Here is a 21966-nt window from a genome sequence, read left to right as displayed (position 1 = left end):
GCGCTTACTTAATCAAATATTCGTCCTATAAGGCAACATATCTGGCCTCCTCCATTCCTGTTTTATTCGTCCGCGTTGTGCCTCGTCTCTGGGAGGGGGGGGGGGGGGGGCGACGCGATATTTAATATTTTTGATGGCTTGCAGGGTAGAGGAGTTTGGGAAGCACTTACGTATTCGATGCGGAATTAGAATCGTTTATATACAACTGTTCACTTCGCTATTCTACAAATTCCGGTGATGTGACATCAATAGGCCATTTGCAAAAGTTCCAGGGCGTGCCGGGAAATGCTGTGCAAAACGACAGCGCTTTGCTATCGTCTCCGATCGTCGTCGTCGTCGTACTGGTGTGTGGGCTGACGTTGTAGTTTTACACAACATTTCCCGGCGTGCCATAGAACTTTTGCAAATGGCCCATGGTATCTACTCCATTCGCAACGTCGATACTCCGCATTCGGCGTTGATGTTTCTCTCGCTTGTAAGGCTTCATATTTTCTTTCAAACAAGGCAATACGTTCTATTCCCACCTCTCATGAACTGCTCGTACCATGACCACCCTCAGCACCTCCACTACCTTTGTTACGTGGACGGTTCGTCCAATGCCTTGCCACCGGCCGCCCATCCCCTTCCGGACACAGCTACCTTTCCAAAAAGGATTTTGGGCTTCGAAACCCGAGCTTCAGAGTCAGTCTTCCAAAACGTCTCCTCAGAACCAGGAGTGTGCGGGAAAACAGAGACTAGAAACTTATCCGGTGCCACCGCCCCCTAAGTGAGACGAGGCATATAGTCCTTGCGACTTCCTCAACTTCACTTTGACGTCGAGGGTTTCTCCAACCGTTGTATTGTGCGGGCTCAGCGTTAAGTTCTTCTTACCTTCCAGAATCTGACAACTGAGCTGGACGACCACGTCTGCGATAGGGAACAGCATGCACAGAAACTGGGGTGCCAGTGCTGGAGCCAATGATACTTCCATGGAGTGGGGAAGCGACTTCGCAGCTCGCCTCGGGCTTGAGGTAGGATAATCCGCAACAAGTTGCTTAGACAAGCCGTCTTTCGGGAAGGACTTTAGATCCATGTGGAATCTGTTAAGGACGTGCGCTAAGATCATAGCGGGCGTTAAAAAAGTGTCACGTGGGCAAAATTCATCCATCGACCAACCACTGACGTAGCCTATCATTAGAGTTATGTCTAGAAGTACAGGAATCTGTTGGAATTTTTAATGAGCTAACAGAAAGGCAAGAAAAGAAAGAGGGGGGGGGGCACTTATGCGGACACCTATGGCCCTTCTGTGTTGGTGACGTCTGAGGATTCAATTTCTATTGGAATTTTTGAGGGCGATCGACAACTGTTTGGGTAACTAAATAGACCGCGAACTATGCGAAATAATAAGTGCGCAAGCCATTACTATTCAACGCAAGCCTTGGGTACGGTTATCAGCGCGAATTACTATTAGAAAGTCAGTTTTGCAGGGCAACAATTACGCTGTGCATAAGGAAATCAAAAAGAGCTGATTAATCTCACGCTTCCCGGGATCATATGAGTGTAACTGTTAACCGCCCCTACGAAGAAGCTCAACTGCATTGCAGGAAGTCGTAGTTTACCTGGTGTAGTTGTTTAAGGGTTTCCGCCAGCCTATCCAAATGATGGGCACAAAACTTTATTGTCGGAAACTGAGTGTGATGTATAAGTCAAACCGACAACAAGGAAGCGCCACAGACAGCAGTTTGGTGCTACAGACTTGCAGACTTACAGTTTGGTGCTATAACGAAATCTGCACTAGAAAACGTAAATAACAGGCGTAAAATAACGATTTCATGCGCCGGAAAACGGAAAAGGCAACTGGTAGTGACCGCACCAAAGTACTCCTGTCAATGGCTCAGCATCATAGCTACCGGCAGTTTCAATTCAGTGAGTGTCTACGAAACCCCCAACTGATGTACTGCAGAAATTCTAATGCTCATACCTGCCATTGTGTCAGAAATGCTAATGTCCATCGATGTGCTCGGAATATGCATGGGTTTCATTCTGAAGGCAAAAGAAAGCAATTACACAAGTTTACAGCGCCACTATTACATCAACGCGACGTCATCTTTACCTCCTGAACGTAAGCGGCCACAAATGTACGGTAATCTTATCTTCATATATATATTCTCCACAGGAATCACAAAAAGACGGTCGGTACAACTTCGCTTTTAGGGAGTTTTTCTTTCTTTCTTTGTCGGCGGCACGCTCAGTCTTGCTTTGATGATATACATACATACAATCAGGATCGAGCGCCCCCCCCCCCCCTCCTTACAGTCACTACATATTTTGTGACGCTCGCACCCTTTATTTCCTGCCAGCTCTGGAGGGATTGTTACTGCAAGTGTATCCACCATTACTCTAGACACCCAACGAAACTCATCAACCCACCACCAACTTTATTTTAAAGATGACGAATGAAAAGTTTCACCGGGCATTGAAAGCTGACCTGGAACCTTTGTAATCATATTGGTACGTTGCAAATATAATGCATAAGCACGACCAACTTATAACCTTGGAGCGCCGCAGAAATTGTTTTTGCGGAATGGCGGCCGCGCGGCGTTTGTGGCGCTCCGTACTTGCTCCTGAGAAGACGACGGGTCACACTTCGACACCATGGTTTCGCATGGTACACTGTACTCCCCCGGCCAATTTCTGAAGGCAGACTTTGCTGTATCTTCTTTCCTGCATTATGGTGTACTGCACCGTACTTCTTTGAAAGTCAAATAAGGGCATTGCGCCCCAGTAATTTCTTGTCACGAGTATCCGTCGGACGCTACTTGAAGAAACAGCTGAATAATGTGTCTATGGGCCCAGATGCAGATAAGCGCGAAACACAGTGATTTCCTGGTTCTTGCGCGGCATCGTGCCCTTTGAGTCAAAAACGGTTAAATACGTCTCGAAGTCAGATAATCCTTCCCTCTATATTTATTTGGGCACGAATGAACCGTTGCAGCCTACGGGCTTTCACACGGTACGCTCTCTGCAGTTTGCAACCGCCTACTTCCTTACATGGGATACGACACAACCTGAGAATCGCCCCTATACGCCTCACGGACGAGGACCTAAAGACCGCAAGTATATGTATACTGCATCTCCTGTGCACTCGCCACTTCCTAGACAAATGATACCACTGTTGGTTCCGAAAATTATAACATTTGTTTGCTTCTGAATAATGTGTCCAGGGTTACTGATGCAGGTAAGCGTAAAAACATAGCAATTTCTTGGTTTTTGCACGACATCGTGCCCTTCGAGTCACATACTGTTAGGCACGGCACGCAGTCATATAGTCCTTGCCTCTATACTTATTTGTGCGCGAATGAACCGTCGCAACCTACCGGCTTTCCTACCATAAGAGCTCGACAGTTCACGGCCGACGACTTCGCCGTAGGTGCCACGAGGACTACTTCAGCTTTTTGGACTACTTGCTTACATGGGAAGCGGCAATACCCTCGAGTCTCCCCTTTAAGCGTCACGTACGAATCCCTAAAGACTACAACTCTATGTCTACTGTTCTGCGCACTCCACACTACGTTGACAGAGGATACCACTGTTAGTTTCGAAAACCGTAGGATGATAATGCGTTCTTCTGAATAATGGGACTAGGCGGTAATTCATTCATACTTGTGCTAGCGCTTCCTCATCTGAAAGGTAACCCCTTGTTCAGCTGCAGGAAAGATGCCAACGACACTGCCAAGTTAAGTACTGTAGTCGGAACAAACATTATGAGGTCATGCAAATCGCATGAGTGTAAATCAACACGGAAACGCAATGATCACAACGATTTGTTTGTAAAAAAATCCTTCGTAATCTAAAGTATTAAAAGTGACGAGTACACCAATCAAAGCATCGTCGTCCTGGCCAACAGCATTTCTAACATTATTTACGTTGTTAGAGGTTCAAACTTTGACTGGCCAAGACAATTTATGCAAACGCCGAAAGTGTGTCTGTGTTTCCGTCTTTTACGTAACACAGATGAGAACATCGTCCGCCAACAGTACCTACTCGCGTCGTTACTTTCGAAGCCCTCACGTTCTTTATTCGCACCCGTTTTGCGCAAAGCAAGCTGGATAGTGTATTGTACTAATTGTCCTTGCTACGTCTACCACAAAACATGACAATAAAACAGTATAAATGCTGCTACTCAGCGACTCGAACTCTCATACACCTACATGATTGAGCCGAGGCGACGGTGCCCGTTCCGTGTGTGCCAAAGGGAGTCTGGCCATTAATGGGACCTACCTATACCTATAGCTCCACCCACTTTCTGAGCTTTATGGGCAATCACGACCTAAAATACAGTTCGCTATCAGTACCAGGCTACACAAGCCATATATCCTGTATTCACTGAGTGCCGACATTTTCGGGAAACAGGATTGGATTAGGTTGCATGGGAAATTCCCCGACGACCTACCAAAATAATTGATTTCGCGTCCACTTTTAAAGGCACCATCTGGATGGACAGGGGCATGTCGGGAAGACGTAGAAGGGCAGAAGTAACAGAAGTGCTTGCTAGCAGAACTGATTGGCTGGCCGAACCGCTTGTTGGAACAGACTGCCGGTGTATACGTATCTTAACTATGAAACATAACAAGATCGAATCAAGAACGGCCTGCATGAGAATAAAAGTACATCATAAACTGCAAATTTTCGGTCACTTGTAGCGTCGTTCTCCCTATTTGCCTGTGATCGCCATATTTCCTAGGCCTCACAAGAACGACGAAACACACTTTTTTTCAGATACACATCAACACTGAGACGTAATGTAAAGCAGCCTCGGCACATTAAACACCTTGCAACTAAAGTTTCAAGTGCAGCGATGGCTCCCCGCAATTCAACATCTTTCTGGCTCAGGAAGGGGCTGTGATCAGCTTTCCCTGCTCGCGGTTCATGCGGCATTGGTGAAGGCAACTGTGCTTTACAGCCTTCCTATTCTGCACAGGATATCAACAACTTCATTAAATACACTTCGGTCCCTGTTTGCTTGAAGCCTTCGTCGATGCCTCAGAGTTCCAAGAATGGCTGAAACATGGCAAGTACTGGATGAAGCTGGTGAGCTCCCGATTGAGGTTCTCCGTGAACCGGAACGGCTCGGCACTACCTCCGTTTGCGTGCTCACATTCCCCACCACCCGCTCCTCCGGAAAATTCGATACCGCCCTGAAAGCGACTGCTATCGAGTAGCGCAGGGGACACGCCAGACTCTCACTGGCTTCATAACTAACGGCACTATACCGCCGGAAGCTCACTGGTCTCTACCGGTACCGCCCACTTTTGTACGCCTCCCAAACCTTCTGGAAAGAAGAGATCAGGTCCCCCCCCCCCTCAAGTCCTCCGAGCCCATTTTCATGCTTTGGTAGACGAGAAGCTTTACAATTAACCAAAAGATCAGCACGCTACTCCCAAACGGCTCTATGCCAAATAACATTGCAGCGTTCATTAGACCCAAAAATGCTACTCCAGGTTCGTCTTACCTATTGATTAAGGTACACATGAAAAATAACCTCGGGAGAACTATAATACGGGGATAAACACACCCACCGAAAACATTTCTCTCTTTTTAGGTTATTGTATAAAACACGTTCCTCCGCTTCTCCCCTCTTGCGTAAAAGACACCAGTCACTTTCTCCTGAAAGTGAATTCGATTAATAAGAAGAACAGTGATTTGAGCGACGTCATGTTGGCTATTGTGGATGTTACATCCCTTTATACAAATATACCACACGAGGAGGGTCTCGATGCGGTAAAAGTTTTTCTTGAATCTTTCCCGTCTATAGTTCTCCAGAGATGAGCATGCTTGAGCTTGTGCTCATGTATAACAACTTTATATTTAACGAGAAACATGTTGTCCAAATTCAAGGCGCAACAATGGGATCACGTGTGTCTCCCAACTATGCCAATCTTTTCATAGGGCAATTGGAAGAAAAAGCAATGACATCCTTCCCGATCAAACCTTTACCCTCGTATCCCCAAACAAACCGTGAGGGCTCCATATGTAAGCGCTAGCCCTGATGGCGGAGAATTCCGTTTCCCAAACTGTCCGTAACTGGAAGGGGTGGCCTCAGGGCGCGAGCCAGCCAAGGAAGCTCGCGAGCTCCCTGCCCAGACAGAAGAAATCGAGCCCTCGGAGGACCAGCAGACATCTTAAACGGAATCTCACGACATCACGTGCAACGGGTCAAACGGGACAAAAGACGTCCCACAGCAGAGGTGGGCGTTTGTCCTCATGCCCTCGCCCTCACCTCAATTTTCTGGGAGAAAAATTTTCATCACATCACCTCACTTCAAAATTTTTCTTACAATTTTTCCTCACCTCACCTCAAAATTTTTTGCCGAAATTTTCCTCGCATCACCTCACCTCAATCTTTTAAAGCCATTTGTGTATTCGATGTGAAGATTGTATATTCGATGCGCGTTGGCTTTGAGTGACTACCAATGTAAATGCATATACCTCAAGCATGAGTGCATACAGGGTGCGGCACGAAACGTGTCATTTGACCACTATAAGAAAACGGCTTAACGGAAAAGTATGGGGTAAACAACTTTCTTCTGGACACTTAGTTTGTCACCAAATACAAATAGTTTCATCATTGAAATGCATTTTCGAAATTGAACTCATTGAATTGCTTAGTCAATGTAACGTTCTTTTTTTCTTCGTGCTGGAGGATTTGGCCTAGTCAATCACAGAAAACGCTTCGTGGAACGATTGTTATGCCGATAAAAGTTCTGCGGAAATTGAGGTTCAACTGCGGGTATGCGAATGGCGCGCAAAGTCGGGCGTCAGATCCGCGGCGAGAGAGGAGGGCAGTCCCCGCTCAGATGACAGACAGACGCTGCGGAAAGAAAGAAAGATATCCCGTGTAAGCGCGGGAAAAGTTTTCATAAAGTGTGCGTTCATAAATTTTTCCTCGCCTAACCTCAAAATATTTTCCTCACCTCACCTAAAAAATGAAAATTTCCTCATCTCACCTCAATAAAAAAAGATTTTCCTCAGCTCACCTCACCTCAAAAATTTTTTGAAAATTTTTCTCACCTCGCCTCACCTCAAACATCACCAGAAAAATTCGCCCTCACCTCACCTCAAATATTGTGAGGTGAAGGTGAGGGTGAGGAAACCCGCACCCTCGCACGCCCACGTAAGGGTGCCCACCTCTGTCCCACAGACACCGTTTTGTCGGTTTCGACGAACATCCAAGTCACTTCCCACGGCGGTTCCGTTTGAAAATATACGGGATGCGTCACGGACGACAGACGGAAGTACTCTTTCATGTTGAAATTTAAATGATTTCTCTATTTTAATCATTATTATAATAATATTAATTAAGATTCGCACTAATATTCCTCCAAGGTGGAATGTTATCCTATAACTTGGTTACACAGCGTCACTCAAATACTGCCACGATATCTGGTTTTCTTGTGTGCCTGTTGATGTGAATAGTGAAGAGACGATGCTTGCCATGGGCACTAAAACAACAACAACAACTTTATTTTGGCTTCGGAGAGTGGGGAGCTTCATCGCCAGAGGCGATACTCTACCCCATTGCTGGTGGGAAAGCGGGGAATAAAATAACGAGCTAACTAAACTAACAACTAAAATAATTCTGCAGTACCCTTGAATCATGCGCGTTAAGAGCCGTGCACTATGAGCCTTCTATAGAATAAGTTCCAGGAAAGCCGAAGCAACTAAATGATGCACACCAAGATGAAGTTCATCATAAATGACAGTAAAAACAGCAATTGATTGTGTAAAGCAGGCCACTTAGGCAGGCGTTAAGAATAAACTTGACCACCACAAAGCCATACACATTACCATGTCCTTTTCTTTGTCGTTGCCGCTTCGCACTACAGTTACAGATGACCTGACACGGGAGAGTCGCTCGTCTGAAATCAGGCAAACGGCACATGGGTGCTAGCGAAAAACAGCTCACCCCGAATTATAAGACTGAAAAGCGAATTCCGGAATACATAATTTCAAAATCAGTTCGCCCAATCTACGTTTCCACGGCAGACGCAGAGACCACTCCATCATCGCACCTCAAACCGATTCGAACCGCAGAGTCGGTTATTCCGGGTTTAGCCGAACATTTGGATATCAATACATGGAGCTCTATGGGAAGAACACTAAAACGCACATTAAATTTTTCCTATAGTGAGGAGTCGCTTGAGAATGGTGTCATGTCGTTCGTCTCTTCTCATTGATCATAATTCCAGCAAGCGTTTCACTTCGCACCCAAGTGGTTCAAGGGCATCCAAGTCTTCGTGATAACCTGGACAAAGAGATGCATTTTGTCGTCTGCTACGGAGGAGCAGACGGAGGCCTGCACTGTGCTATCAGTTTCAGGCCGGTATCAGTTTCCGCTTCGGCAGAAGAGCGGCCATAATGGGGGAGAGAACGTTATCCGTTGAAGTTGAAACCGAATGCTATGCCACTTGGATGGAATTTTACCATGCTGTGTTTCATCACATCGGCTACGGATAGTTTTGATGAACCACGCGTGTTTGAACTGTTCGAAGACCTCGGAAGGTGTCATCTGCTGGTGTTCTATCGTAATAGTTTACGATACAAATGTTGAGCCCAGACAGCTTCCAGAAATTATGCATATGGTACAACACTGACTTCGTGATGTTCCTAGTTACTGAAAAAAATTGGAATTACTTGCTAGGTATTTAAATAACTAATCTATGAAGAATTGTGAATTTATGAACCACTAATTTGTTATTTATTATAAATTTATAAACAACTAATTGAAATAACTAAAAAGTGCACATTGCGCGGCGAGCTTATAATATGGTATGTGTGCTCGCGTACTCTTCCTATCTTCCTTTTATGAAGGTTACAATCATAGCCTGATTAAAAATAATAACAGTCAATGAAACATAATGCGAGCGGCACCTGTAGTTTCAGTACTCGAGTAATGCAACTACAGGCCCCACTCGCATCAGGAGCAGTGGCGAGGCCAGACCTCCAAGGTAGGACGGGGGGCGGGGGGGGGGGGGTTCGATTCCAAAAGTCGCCCCACTTCTCTCCCCCCTCCCCGCTGATCCTGTGTGCACACTGCAAAGTGCGGATGAAAATAAAAAGAGCTTATTTGGACGTTCACAATACGATTACATGTACAGGCTTCCATGACCAATGAGGTGGTGTCACGAGATTAGCAGTATTTTGAAAAGCTGATACATTGAAAACCACTCAAGAGTGCTGTTTAGTTAGACACCATGATTTGCAAGAACTTTCGCGATCGTCACCCATATATATTATGTTCTCCTCGGACTTGCACGTTTTGCGTGGGTCGGTCCGTGGCAGGCAAGCGGGGCTCGAGCCCCATCTAGACGACTCCCCGTGGCTATGCCACTGTTCTGGAGTAACCTCTCCTTTTTTGTGTGTTTCCCATTTGTCTAATTTTTGGGGAGAGTCGTTCGATCCCTGCCGGTGGCCTGACATATAAAGTGGTGAATCGTTCACAGGATAATTTCATTGACAGGAATATCTGATTAGATACTGTTTTGTTTTGCCAGTACATTCACAGAAGAATGCACAGCCATTTCGGAATACTGAAATAATAATAATAATATTGGTAGCGTGATGTTACACGTAAGGTTTGTCTGTCTATAGTATGTCAGTCTAAGGTATGTCTGTCGTCGGCCGGGTACCGTCGGACGGTACCCGGCCGACGGAACCCGCCAATTTGAGCTCAGCAGGCCAACACGTTACCGACTCAGCTACCGAGGAGGGCACAGAAGTAATGAAGTGAAGTAAAGATGGCAGGTTGAGCAATATGAGGCATGCACGGCATTGTGTAAACCTAAAGTTCAACACCAAAATAATTGTTATAAACGTAATTCTTAGGCAATTTGAGGCTTTGTTTGTATCTGTCCCTTCTATGTTGTTCCAGCCTCAGAACATCAGTTTATCTCTTGTAATTTTATTTTCTCACCCCCTTTTTGTATCATGGCTCACCTTCACATTTCGTCTTTGCTACCGAACTATTTAGGGGAAATAAATTTATTGGTGCACAGTAGCACAGACAAAACTAAATATGTCAGTACTTGTTTTTATTCCAGCGTGTAGCCTTCTTCATGCAGGGATTTGGAGTATACTTGTTTAGGTTCCTTCTCGGCGACATTCTCGTGAGAAATCACAGCTAATTTTGCCTTTGTTTAAAATATAATGTTTCCCTTGTGTTGCTGTTTGAACGTGGTTTAAAGAAACGTAGGACTAAGACACGGAACCGTTCAAAATAATAAGTGGCTTTTCGGAGCGACCCTCTTAGCAGTACGTACTCAGCTGCAGTCTTGGGTAGTAACTAAGTTACTTTTAACTTGTAACTGTAACTAGTTACTTCTGGGGGTAACTAGTTACAGTAACTAGTTACATTTCCAGAGAAGTAGCTTTTAACTGTAACCAGTTACTTCTGGGGGTAACTAGTTACATTTCCAGAGAAGTAGCTTTTAACTGTAACTAGTTACTATTTCTGTGAAAGTAACTGCAAAATGTAACTAGTTACTCGAATAAATGTCTTTCCTTTTTTTTTCCTTTACTCTACCTTCCCCTACTTCCCCCTAACAGTGTCTTGCTTCCTGTTATCCGTAACCGGTATGTGCCCCGTACCTTGGGCTCTTGACCAAGCAGGGAATTCCAGCTTTGCCAACAGAAATTTGTTGAAGTTAGTGACCCTCAACGGTCGGAGTGAGTCATATGTGAGTAACAGTGTCACTGCCCTAGCACGGCATCCTGCCTCCTGTGGATATGGACAAGGGAATGATTATGCACAAAGAGAAACTTTCCGGTCAGCTCACTTGCGCTCCGACCAGTACAATGGCTAATTCTGCTCCGGTTGCTGCTACCATAAGCTTCCGAAGCCGCTCTATGAAGCAACCTTCCAGTTTTTATCATGGAAGGACGTGAATAATTTAACTGTAAAGTGCAAGCTATGGAATAAGACGTACTCGGCAAGCAGGACGTCAACTTCAAACCTGAAAAAGCATCTTGAGGCGAGTTCCTTCTTCTTGCGTATGTCTCACTCTCTACACGTTACGAAACATGTGCGTATCACCGTGCTCTTCTTTTTCACCGCGATGCGCCAGGTCGCATGCACATGTCGTATTTTTTCGTGTGGGATAACCGCGTATTAACTCATACTGCTTCTGGTTAAGTGCAAGACAACTTTTATTGCACTTGAGTAAATGTAAATAAATGTATGTTTTCAACAATTGTATCACCCTCTCATGGACATTTTTATAAAAAGTAACTGTAATGTAACTAAGTTACTTTCTCTCAGCAACTGTAACTAGTTACTCGACCAAGAAAGTAACTATAACTGTAACTTAGTTACTATTTTTGTCAGATAAACTGTAACTCAGTTACTTTTTAGAAGTAACTTACCCAAGACTGCTCAGCTGTACAATCCTCACACATACTATCCTTGAAGAGCGTACGGGGGATAGTAGTCCGATATCCGATCACGGAAGTCGAAATTTGATCAGAGAGCAACACCTCAGGACGACAAAATTGGCGCCCGAAAACACTTAAAAACTCCAGAAAAACCGTCGCTTACCAAGGCGCGCTCCTTCAAGTTGCCCCGCCGAAAGTCAGGGGAGGAGGAAAGGACAACACAGGAAACAGCACAGAGCATCCGATGTCGCTGATTATCGGTAACTAATGGCTGAGAACAGATAAGCTGGCGAAGACAAAATGCGTGACTGGGCCGGTCCCCGCCCTGCCGATTCTTTCTTTTTTTTCTCATGCTTCCATGCGCAGTGGGAGTGTCTTCGGGACCAGAGCCGTATATTAAAAGGGAGTCTGGCCATTAATGGGTCATGTCTATACCTGAAGCTCCACCCACTTTTTCAGCTTTCCGACCAATGAAGTCTTGAAATATGGGGCGCTATCAATCAGCCTATCCTCACTATTTGCCCCCCTATCCAACATGGGCAGCGCCATTTTGGGTGGCAAGTGGATTGGATGGGATTGAAATGGATACCTCTCGCAATTTGCAAAAGTAGTGGATTGTTGGTGCAAATTTGATAAGCGCCACCTAGGGAGCGTAAGGCACGTCGGGAATTGTCGTCTGCTTCCGTCGTTGTACCGCTGCCGGCAGAACCACCTGCTGGGACACATTCTGTTGTCGGTATGATTTTTAAACAAATCTTCATGAATAGTTGGAATATAAGGAGCAAGAATGTTTATATCCATGAAATCCAGCTGTTAAAAATAAGATTGTACAGCACAGCGCCGTTTTTGTTATGATTTCGTTGTGATCGCCGTGTTCACTAGGCCTAACACCGGCGACAAAATGTATTATTTTCAGTTAGATATTGATGGATGAGCATAAGTTGAAACTGATTTCCGAGAAATTTATTGTAGGATGTACATTTGCAGCGTAAAATCAGGTTAGTCTGTGAAAATTTTTTGTCACGAAATCCCCGCTTCACTGTGTTTGTTTTCGTCGCCATTTTGGGTGGCAGTATGGCGTCATGGCGACCCCCTTGGTAAAAAGCAAACCAATCAGAGGAGCGAAACTGTGATTGACAGGTCGAGCCTCTTTTTGTGACTCCTCCCAATGGCCAGACTCCCTTTTAATATACGGCTCTGTTCGGGACTTGAGGATAGCGCCGCCAATGATGAAACCCGAAAAAGAGTTTGCAAACGTGGAAGTTTTCAGGAGCAGGACGTTTGAGGAATGGTCGTGATATTAAATGATAGGAGCTACTTATTTATCTGCACATCTAAAAAAATAAAAAAAATAGGTTGCTCCTACCATTTAATATCACTCTTTGATTTACTCACCACCGGCAAATTGACATCGCCTATTTTTTCTACCTCCGTATCTTCTGGTAGGATCTTGAAAGGTTGAGGAGTTCCAACTTCTATCTCTGTTCCATATAACCTCAGTGAAGTGAATATATATGAAGTTAATTGTATATATGGGACTGGTGATTGTATACTTTCAATGTAACACTCATTTTTTTCATTGCTGGTGAACTGATGCCATAAAGAACCCATGCAACTAGTGACTATGACGTAGTAAAGAGTTTTCTACAATCACATATTGATTTTATTTTTAAAAAACGCGCGAATTAACACTTGTTGGGCGGTAGGAGGTACCCGTAAGTGTGCACTGGCTGCACACTTACGGAAATCGTTGGGGTACGATACAGTTTGCCGATAATCAACCATTAGCATCCCCGTGTTGCAAACCGTATGCTGGACCATGGTAGGGAGCCGACCCCATCGGGTCGGTAGCCGCCGGCGCACCGACGTTGGGTCGTCGCGCTGTGCTGCCTGGGTGGGGGTTTTACCAAAACTGTCACAAAATTATGTTAAAAATCTGCTTGTGCGGAAATTATGGAGTTAACGCCGGTTACCTTGAGCGAAGTTGCAACGACTACCGAGCACTTGAATTAATTTTCAGTCGCAAGAAATTGAATTTTCTTAACTAACCTCTACCTTTTTTTATATGTCAAAAACAGAAAGTTCATATCGGAATTACTTGCGTTCACTACAACCCAAGCAGTACGCCAATATTGTCCCTATATTGAACTCATAGGGGCTGCCAAGATTGCAAGTATTGGGCTACCAGTATGGGAGTAATATGGGCAGTGCAACCAGGTTCCATATTGGACTAGTATGGGCCGCCCATTGACAAGCTCATTTTGCCCATAGTGCTCCAATATATTGGTGATAACGCAAAAGGGGAGTCCGTGTAATAGTAAAGCATTATCTGGTTTAAGACCCACTGCCCTGCCTGATAATACTTCTTTCTTTACTTCTTTCTTTACTTCTACTTTTACTAATTCTTATTGCTTTTTCATGTCTGCAGATCGTATTCACCCATGTTGCAGAGCATTGCAAAAACAACACCGTACCGCGAAGGACAAGTGCTATGCCCGTTCTCGTATTGCCAACTGTAGGCTGAGACAAGCTAAAGCGTGCCCACATCACAAGTTAAAAATAGTACATCTTGCCCGGAAAACGAAGAGGAGGATCAACTAGTGCTAGGCATGCTACCAATGCCAACCATCCCTCAGGACCATTTATGGGGATCGCTGTAGTATATGCACCGAAAATTCTCAACTCAGTGCGAGATTACAAAGGAGGGAAACACTCTCATGACGGTGACGGACATACGCCTCAGCATATCGCACTTCCAGTAGTAACTTGAATGTACACAGCTGTACAGAAGTGCCATCCCTTCCAATCAAACATTGTGTTTTTTTTTTTTACTTGACCTGCCGCAGTTCCGTATTTTTGGGACGTATGATTTCGCTCAAATGACCACGCTCCCAGTTGTTTCGACGGATAGGGCTTGGCATCGCGAAGCAAGATGGCGGCTGGTTCTTGAAAGTGGAAAGTTGAGTTGAGTTCTAAGGAATGTTATAATGGGATTGCCACGTATGCTGACTGTCGAGAGAGTCAATAAGTCGAAAGAGAGAAATAAGTCGAGACAATCAATAGACATGATATTGTAATTATATATATTGTACATGGAAAATCCATTGGAATTGCTTTAGACAACTAATGGTTATTTGGGAGAGACCTTCTACTAACATTTGTCCAAACGATTTCAAAAGAAATTTCTCCTCTGGACTTCCCTTAGACTTCCTTCTTGAGAGTGAACACGCTTTGCTTTGATCGTCTATTGAAAGTCATTCACTTTTTTTTTATTACTCCCCACCCCCCACCCCACCCCTGCACATACTATACGTTGTCTCCGGTTGCCCTTGCCACAACTTTAATTCAGTTTGCTGTGAAGTATTAAAGTGTCTGGAACAACACAGAAGGGACAAATTAAAGGACAGGAACGCAAAATCACGTGTGAAATGGTGAACTTTATTGAGTCACTTCATTTTTGAAAGCATTGACGCGAGGCTTTGCTTGGTCTCCCTTAGGCTGGTACTTGTCTACTTCCACCGTGTGCCTACAAGGAAACCACATTTTTCAGCGTTTAGTTGAAAACATAGAATAGCATTTCCTGAATATTTTCAAATCTGCGTCATCCGCGTTTAATATGAGTAATATCACACATTATCTACGGCTAGCTCATGTGGGGACAAAGGGATGGTCATTACTGCGTCGCATACTTGTCATTTACACACGCTTCCATAGATTAATTATACACCAGTTATGCTATTCCGTCATCTCGATAAATTGTGGAATAAACTAGTCCCAAATGCATTATGCGTCCTCTCTCAAAATAGGGCCGATGTATCATTACGTATGCAATTGATATCATCTGTAGGCGCTCGAAAAAAAAAAAGTTGAGCTGGAGCGCTAACTCAGAACCAGGCACCGCATCTCAGTACATACACCAGTCACAAACACCTTTTTATCACCATTAAACATAGCCCTCAATTAATATGTTGAAATAAATAAACTATCAGAAGACTCACCTGTAGCAACAATATAAGTCCCGGAAGCATCTGTGTCGGAAATCCATTTGACGAATTTCTTTCGTCACAAGTAATCAACGCTTTGCCGTATCCGCAGATACGCCACCACGTCCTGGAGGTTTTCGATCGGATAGACGTCCAGCATGCCCACATCGGGCCACTTCACAAAAACACCATCGGAATTCGATCGTTATTGTGAAGGGGCTCATTATTTTATTCCCCACATCCCTACCCGCAATGGGGTAGAGTATCGCCTCTGGCGATGAACCTCCCCACTCTTCCGTCTCAAAATAAAGTTGTTGTTGTTGTAAACTAAACTCATCGGAGAACTTGTAAATGGCGCCAGAACGCTACCACGTTAACATGGCAAAGAAAGAGACAAGGAAGGAATGGGTTGGCTTGGCTTGGAAACTAGAAATGTTGCTCGCCGTGATTCACTGTCACCAAAAGCGAGGAATGGAGCAAGAAAGGTGCACGCCAAATAAAAAAAAAGGAAAAGAAGGAAAAAGAAAAACATGTTTTACTAGTTACTATAAGTAATGGAACCGGAAAGGCAAGCTTTTCCTTTTTTTATATAATGCTAATAAGTAATATTAAGTACCGACCTTGCAGGAACGCTCGCCGATCTGGCTCTGTCGGGGGTGTGTGCGTGGGGGATGTTTATCCGCTTCTTCGTTGCGCTTCTTCTTGCCTAAGTCCTAATTCATTGATTTATTTAATTTACTTCACCGCTGTGAAATCATGCAGGACCATATTGACTCAGTCATGCTTAGCCCACTCACAGGATCATATACGTTTGTGCTATCACCGTGGAGCTCCTAGGTATTTTTCTCTTAACCTCTTTAAGAATGTGTAGCCCCGTTATCGTGTAATCTATTACCGCAACACTAATCTGCTTTGCACTTCCACCTAAATTTTCGTGTTTCCGTTGGAACACCCTTCTTTGGTCGGTCCTTGGACTACCTATTGACTATCCTTTGAAAATGAAGAGAATGGAAGTCCAAAGGCAGTCAATAGATTCCCTTTGGCACGACCTCCTTTGACTTTCAGGAAAAAGAAAGGTCCAGGCCGCCTACAGAAATTGTTTACAGACAGAAATTGATGTCTGTAGGAAATCAAAGTCGAAAGAAAAGTCAAAGAAGCCAAAAGACGTCAATAGAGAGGCAAATTTCATTTTCATAAGCGGTTGTTGGATATAACGACGTATTGAACTGGGCATTACACACACTTCAACGCCGAAACTTGAGGTTCTGTTTGGGCATTTGTGCAACACGGGTACGTGCCATTTTTTTTGCATTTTCGGTCAATATGGTGTATACATTGGCAATATGGGGTCCACAGTGCCCGCGATTTTAATATTTCCCATATTGCCTAATTTGAGCCAATATTAGGGAAATCTTCATGAAACGGGTCCCATATCATATTGGATCCGTATCGCCAATGACCAGCCAATGTGGGCCCAGTATTGCGTGTTACTTGGGAAAGTACATGTCCTACCAAAATGGTAATAGCTGCGAAGAAGCTTGCAAAGGCGCCAGAAGAAAGAGAACACAGAAAGATCACGTGGCACTCGCATCCACCAAACCTTCCTGCTGTCCTCTCTTTATCTGTGTACGTGTGTTTATTTCACTCATAGCCACTGTTGCCCCGCGGCGCTAGCAGGAAAAAGAAAAAAAAACATACACAGGAAAAACATAGAGAGGTAAACAGAAAATGGCCTGGAGGCCTCCAGAAATGTGTCATATGCTCTGTGAAGGGTACACGTGTAAAATGGTTCTATTCGTGGTAATGAATATGACTTGTACTCCTTTACAGGAACGACGGGACCATCGAGCATGCCCGGTCATCGTCCGTCCCAACCACAACCCTGATTGCTTGGAAATACGGAATGGGAACTTGGGGCGTCTTCTAACCCAGCGCAGTGTTGCAGATCTCCCCGTAGTGGTTTGCTCAGTCGCAGGGGGTTTCAGACTGGGAAAGTCCTTCCTTCTCGGCTTCTGTATCAGGTGCAGACAGGTTGATACGGCTACGGTCTTAGCGATCACCGTACAAAAGCGGGACGAGCGGAAATATTTTTAGGATGGATAACTGGTTGAATGGCAGCCCCCGGTTATGGTTTGTGGCTCGTAGCAGTAGGCCGCGGAACCACACAGGTTGCATGTCCATGTGTGTCAGTTTTAGCACCGTTGCTGGATCCTCGTAACATATGTCATGTGCGTGAAGCAGCGGTGTAGCGTGGGGTGTCGCGTAGGCTTTGCGGGATCCACAATGATCTTTTAATATACTTCCTTGCAAATAAGGTATGGCGTATGCCGTATCGTAGCCAGTCATATAAATCACTGCAGGTTCTGATATCCGAGTGCACGTAGCATAGGCAGTACAGGAGTTGTTCCCAAGTTTCTCCAAAGTAGCACTGGCTTTCTAATTGCTTGTAACGCTTTCGATATTCAAAAGAGAAAAGCATAAGCGTCGTCCACAGAAAGCGTTCATTCGAGCCAACTGATCCTGATGACAGCTGTTGGCTTTACTTTCTGCATGACGTCAACCGTGGCAACGCGAGCTCCTGTAACCTCGATGCTAATCCCTGTGCCGACGATTAAATGTCGAGCACCGTCTGACAATTATGTTCGAGGGCGAGCCGTGGTAGGCGGTTAAATCACACTCGTGTGTGCTGAACCGAATTCTGTTTGCGGAACGTGATGTCAATGTTCGCGGAATCGCAAAGTACCGCTTAATTGTGTTTGAGAAATACTGGCTTAGATCATACCTTAGAGTACTGGTTTGAGCATAGATTTGTTTCCCCAATGCGTACTTGTATGTTTCCTGTTACGTGACAGGTATCTGGAACACTTGGAGACGTCGCCATATCCGTCCGGTTGGATGGACGACGACAATATACCCTTGACAGGCTTTTCTTGGAGGTATGGCAGCGAAAGAGAGACGACTGGAATTCAGCTCTGGGGAAAAGTTTTCAAAGTCATGACGAGAAAACACGGGCCCGTAGCAGTCGTTCTGATGGACACGGAAGGCTCATTCGACAGCACGTCTACGCTGGAAGGAAATGTCACAATTTTCTCAATGAGCATGCTATTAAGCTCTGTCCAAGTGTACAACCTGTCTAAGCAAATAACCCAGTCCGATTTGGAGCACTTGAAGGTAAGCACAAGTTACGTATGGAGTAATTTGATCTGCCCACTTTCGTTAATATCGAACATTTGCCAAGAAAGCCCACGGTGATGTGACTACATTTGGCGAAGGATATGACGATGCATTTTTATACACTTCAACTTGACTTGTTCTCGTTTCTTTTCAATGATTGCGGGGTACTCGCCCGCTATACATGCAAAATTCTGATTTCTTGCTGCAAGTCTTCAGCTCCGTCAACGAAATTTTACGTGGCAGATGAACATTGCGCAATGCATAAGAAATAGACGTACCACTTCCTGGTAGGCCTTCGTGGTACGTGAGTGTAGCACTGAGAATGCTTCTTTGGGGTACGTTATGATGTACAGGGTGCTTAGGGCTTTGGCGGTGCGATGTGCGGACCGCGATAGTTCGGTCTGTAAGGATATCGTGGAGCCAGCTGAAGAGTGGACTGCATATTCCGAAAACACTCAAGGCGTGGTTCACACAGATCTGCGAGACTATATCATATGCGTGCCTAATGTCCAGGATGACCCTCAAAACGACGCGCCGATGAGGGCAAGCGTATTGGACTGTAGAGGCTAAGTCGAGAACTGGATCCATGGAGCTTCGGTGGCGTCAAAATCATGCCATTTCTTGAGGGAACGCACATTGTTGTTCGAGCCACCAGTCGAGGCGATGCAAAACCATTGTCTCCATCAGTTTTCCTATACAGCTTGTCAGGCTCACAAGGCGAAAGGAGGATAGGGCATTTGGGGGTTTCCCTGGTTTGAGGATGTGAACAACTTATGTAAGGTAGATTGTGCGGATCCCTGTCACCAAGAAGTGTTATAAACGTGCAGGAGAACTTGGAGTGACCGCTCGTCAAGGTTTCAGAGTGCGGCATAGGTGATTTTATCTGATCCTGGGGACGATCGCAATTGACAAGTTTCAAAGCAGTCTTCAGCTCGATCAGAGTAAAGTCGCGCTCTATAACCTCTGGTGGATGGGGCCAGTCTTGGTGGATATCTGTTGTCATCCTTTGGACAAAACTCTTGTTAGCGGAATAGCGGAGCGCCACCGCCAGATAAATTTCTTCAAGACGATCTGATGTCATTAACATCAAGTCCTCTCAGCTAATTGGGAACAACCGTAAGAACACCCCTCTGTGGGATCACATGACGGGTATCGGTAACAGCGTAAAGTTAACGTAAAAAATTGCTTTTGCAATCCACAAAGTTAGCGTTTAATCAATGATACCTGAGACCGTCGATTTGATGACCGAAAAGTCGCCCCGAAAACAGGTTATATTAACGCTGGCTAGCTAACGGATATTAAACTTAATTCACGCGTTGGTTAAACATACTTCAGACGTACTCAAACGTCGACCAGAGATGATATTTTACAGCAACAAAGGAACCTTACTTTTATGAGGCACGAGATTTACGTCGTTTTCCTGCAACCTGAATGAAGGAATTTACGTTGTCTGAATCATTAAATTTACATTATTTTGCTAGTACCTGAATTGCGAAATTCGAGTTGTGTTTTCGCTAGTGGTATAGCGCTTGGGTATCCTGCCTGTGCATAAAGGTACTGTCATCAAGCAGTAGCCTGCAGTAGCCAAGCCGTAGCATGCGAGCAGGATGGCGCATATTCTGAAATGAAAATATGAAGGCCATGCTGATTATGCGTTGTAGGACCTACAAAGTTTTTGTGACAGTGACCACGATTCCTGTCAAAAGTTAACCTTCGCGTTGAGCCAAGTGCACTCGACAATATCCCTGATGTCCCTTTCTGTCATATAATATGTTTCTAATTCACACTTGCGTGTCTATTGTGATTACCTGCTGAACGGAATTGTAAAGCCAGTAGGTTTCCTCTGTTGGTAGGGCTGTTGTGGTGGTGGTAAGTTTGTTACATGTAGTTCCGCTCATTTATACTATTCAGCTGGTTTTGCTCCACCTGTGCGGGGTGTGTGGTCCAAGCAAAGCCACTGAACTATGATTGGCCGACCGTGCCTTCGCTCCTGTATGCAATAGAGTTGGCTTGGCTTTACCCCTTCACGGTGATTAGCCCATTGCAAGCCTACTGATTGAATATTGGCTGGTTTAGCTCTACCCCCTTGTGCTTATAACCTGGCGTGGCTCCGCCTACCTCGTGCTGATCAGTCCATTTTTAAACCCGCTTATTGTGGCTCTGCTACCTTCTCTGAGGGTTACCTTGCTCCATGCAAACTGGTTGGTACGCTAGGCCCTCTGACCGTGGCTCTGCACCTTATGCTAACTAGGTAACGTGTCTCACTGCACCTTCTGATTGCAGATCGGCTCTCCACATTTTCTAGACTTCTAACCCATCTGATTGACATGTTCCTTCACGCACCAGCTCCCGTGGCTCAGTGGTTAGCGTGCTGGCCATGTCATGTCAAGACTGAGCGGTACCCGAGTTCGAATCCCGGTGCCGGCTGTGCTGCCTGGGGTTTTTCCTGGGTTTTCCTCGGACGCTTTCAGACATATGTCAGTACAGTTCGCTTAGAAGTCGGCCCAGGACGCACATTCCCCAGGGCTTCCACATATGTTTGCCCTTTCCCCACCACCTGCTCCTTCGAGCTGCTCGGCAGCAGCTGCTCTACGGCTGTATCTCATGTGTCCAAGCTAACCTGGTTATAATGCCACCAGGTCCATCGACTACACATGGTTGCACTTCGACGTACCTCACGAGCGAGAGAACTTGGTCGAGATGCGTTGCCACATGTCAAGCTCCTGTCACACAGCAAACAAGTGGCGAGGCCTCATAAGTGAAGTCTTGAATGAATACCCATCAGCCTACAGGGAGCAATCATTGCGTGAGCTTCATGAAATATGTCGAAATAATGTCAATGTAATGTCAATGAACCAGGAATAATGTGGTCAGCACAGATCAAAGACAGCGAGCCGGGGAGCACTGGATTCCCTACACAAAGCTGAAGGATAAACTGAGTTACTTTGTTTCCTTGAGCGTGCCGCACATCCAAACCGAGCTTAGACGTCTGATCGTCGACGAATACAATGGTGTCTGTATTGACAACTTGTATTCTTCAATGTGTGGTGTGCATTGTTGCATTGCGACATTGCTGACGAAAGGTAAATTACTGAAGAGCATTCTATCCATGTGTTCCAATAATGTCGGCGCTAATGACCTAAAGTCAATAAAGGTGTTAGAACGGTTGTCTGTTGCTTAGAAAAACGTGGTATCCTCTTGTTCAATATATAGCTTTCTATCATAACATCCTGTCTATACAGGGCAGGCCGGTAGAAACGCAGCGAACCGATAGAGGCAATTACGTTCTAGAGACTTTTGCCACCATTTAGGAAGGCTTTGCATGATTTTTAGTTGAGGGATTTTCAGAATTTTGAGCATTTTCAATTGGACTTAATTTTTTTTTAATGATCACTCCCTT

The 21966-nt window shown here is 45.1% G+C and overlaps 1 protein-coding gene across 1 annotated transcript in view; it reads left to right on the top strand.

The window, feature by feature from the left end:
* LOC135374054 (atlastin-2-like) overlaps positions 1 to 21966 on the top strand; it is an 87617-nt gene that overhangs the window by 13374 nt on the left and 52277 nt on the right. The window contains exons 2-4 of the mRNA XM_064607059.1: positions 878 to 1010; positions 17223 to 17413; positions 18245 to 18563. Coding sequence (XP_064463129.1) covers positions 924 to 1010; positions 17223 to 17413; positions 18245 to 18563 — 597 coding nt within the window. The 5' untranslated portion in view covers positions 878 to 923. The remainder of the gene's footprint in view (positions 1 to 877; positions 1011 to 17222; positions 17414 to 18244; positions 18564 to 21966) is intronic.

Source organism: Ornithodoros turicata, unplaced genomic scaffold, assembly GCF_037126465.1.
Source record: "Ornithodoros turicata isolate Travis unplaced genomic scaffold, ASM3712646v1 Chromosome41, whole genome shotgun sequence".
Lineage (NCBI taxonomy): Eukaryota > Metazoa > Arthropoda > Arachnida > Ixodida > Argasidae > Ornithodoros > Ornithodoros turicata.
This window is presented reverse-complemented; position numbering and strand designations above follow the sequence as displayed.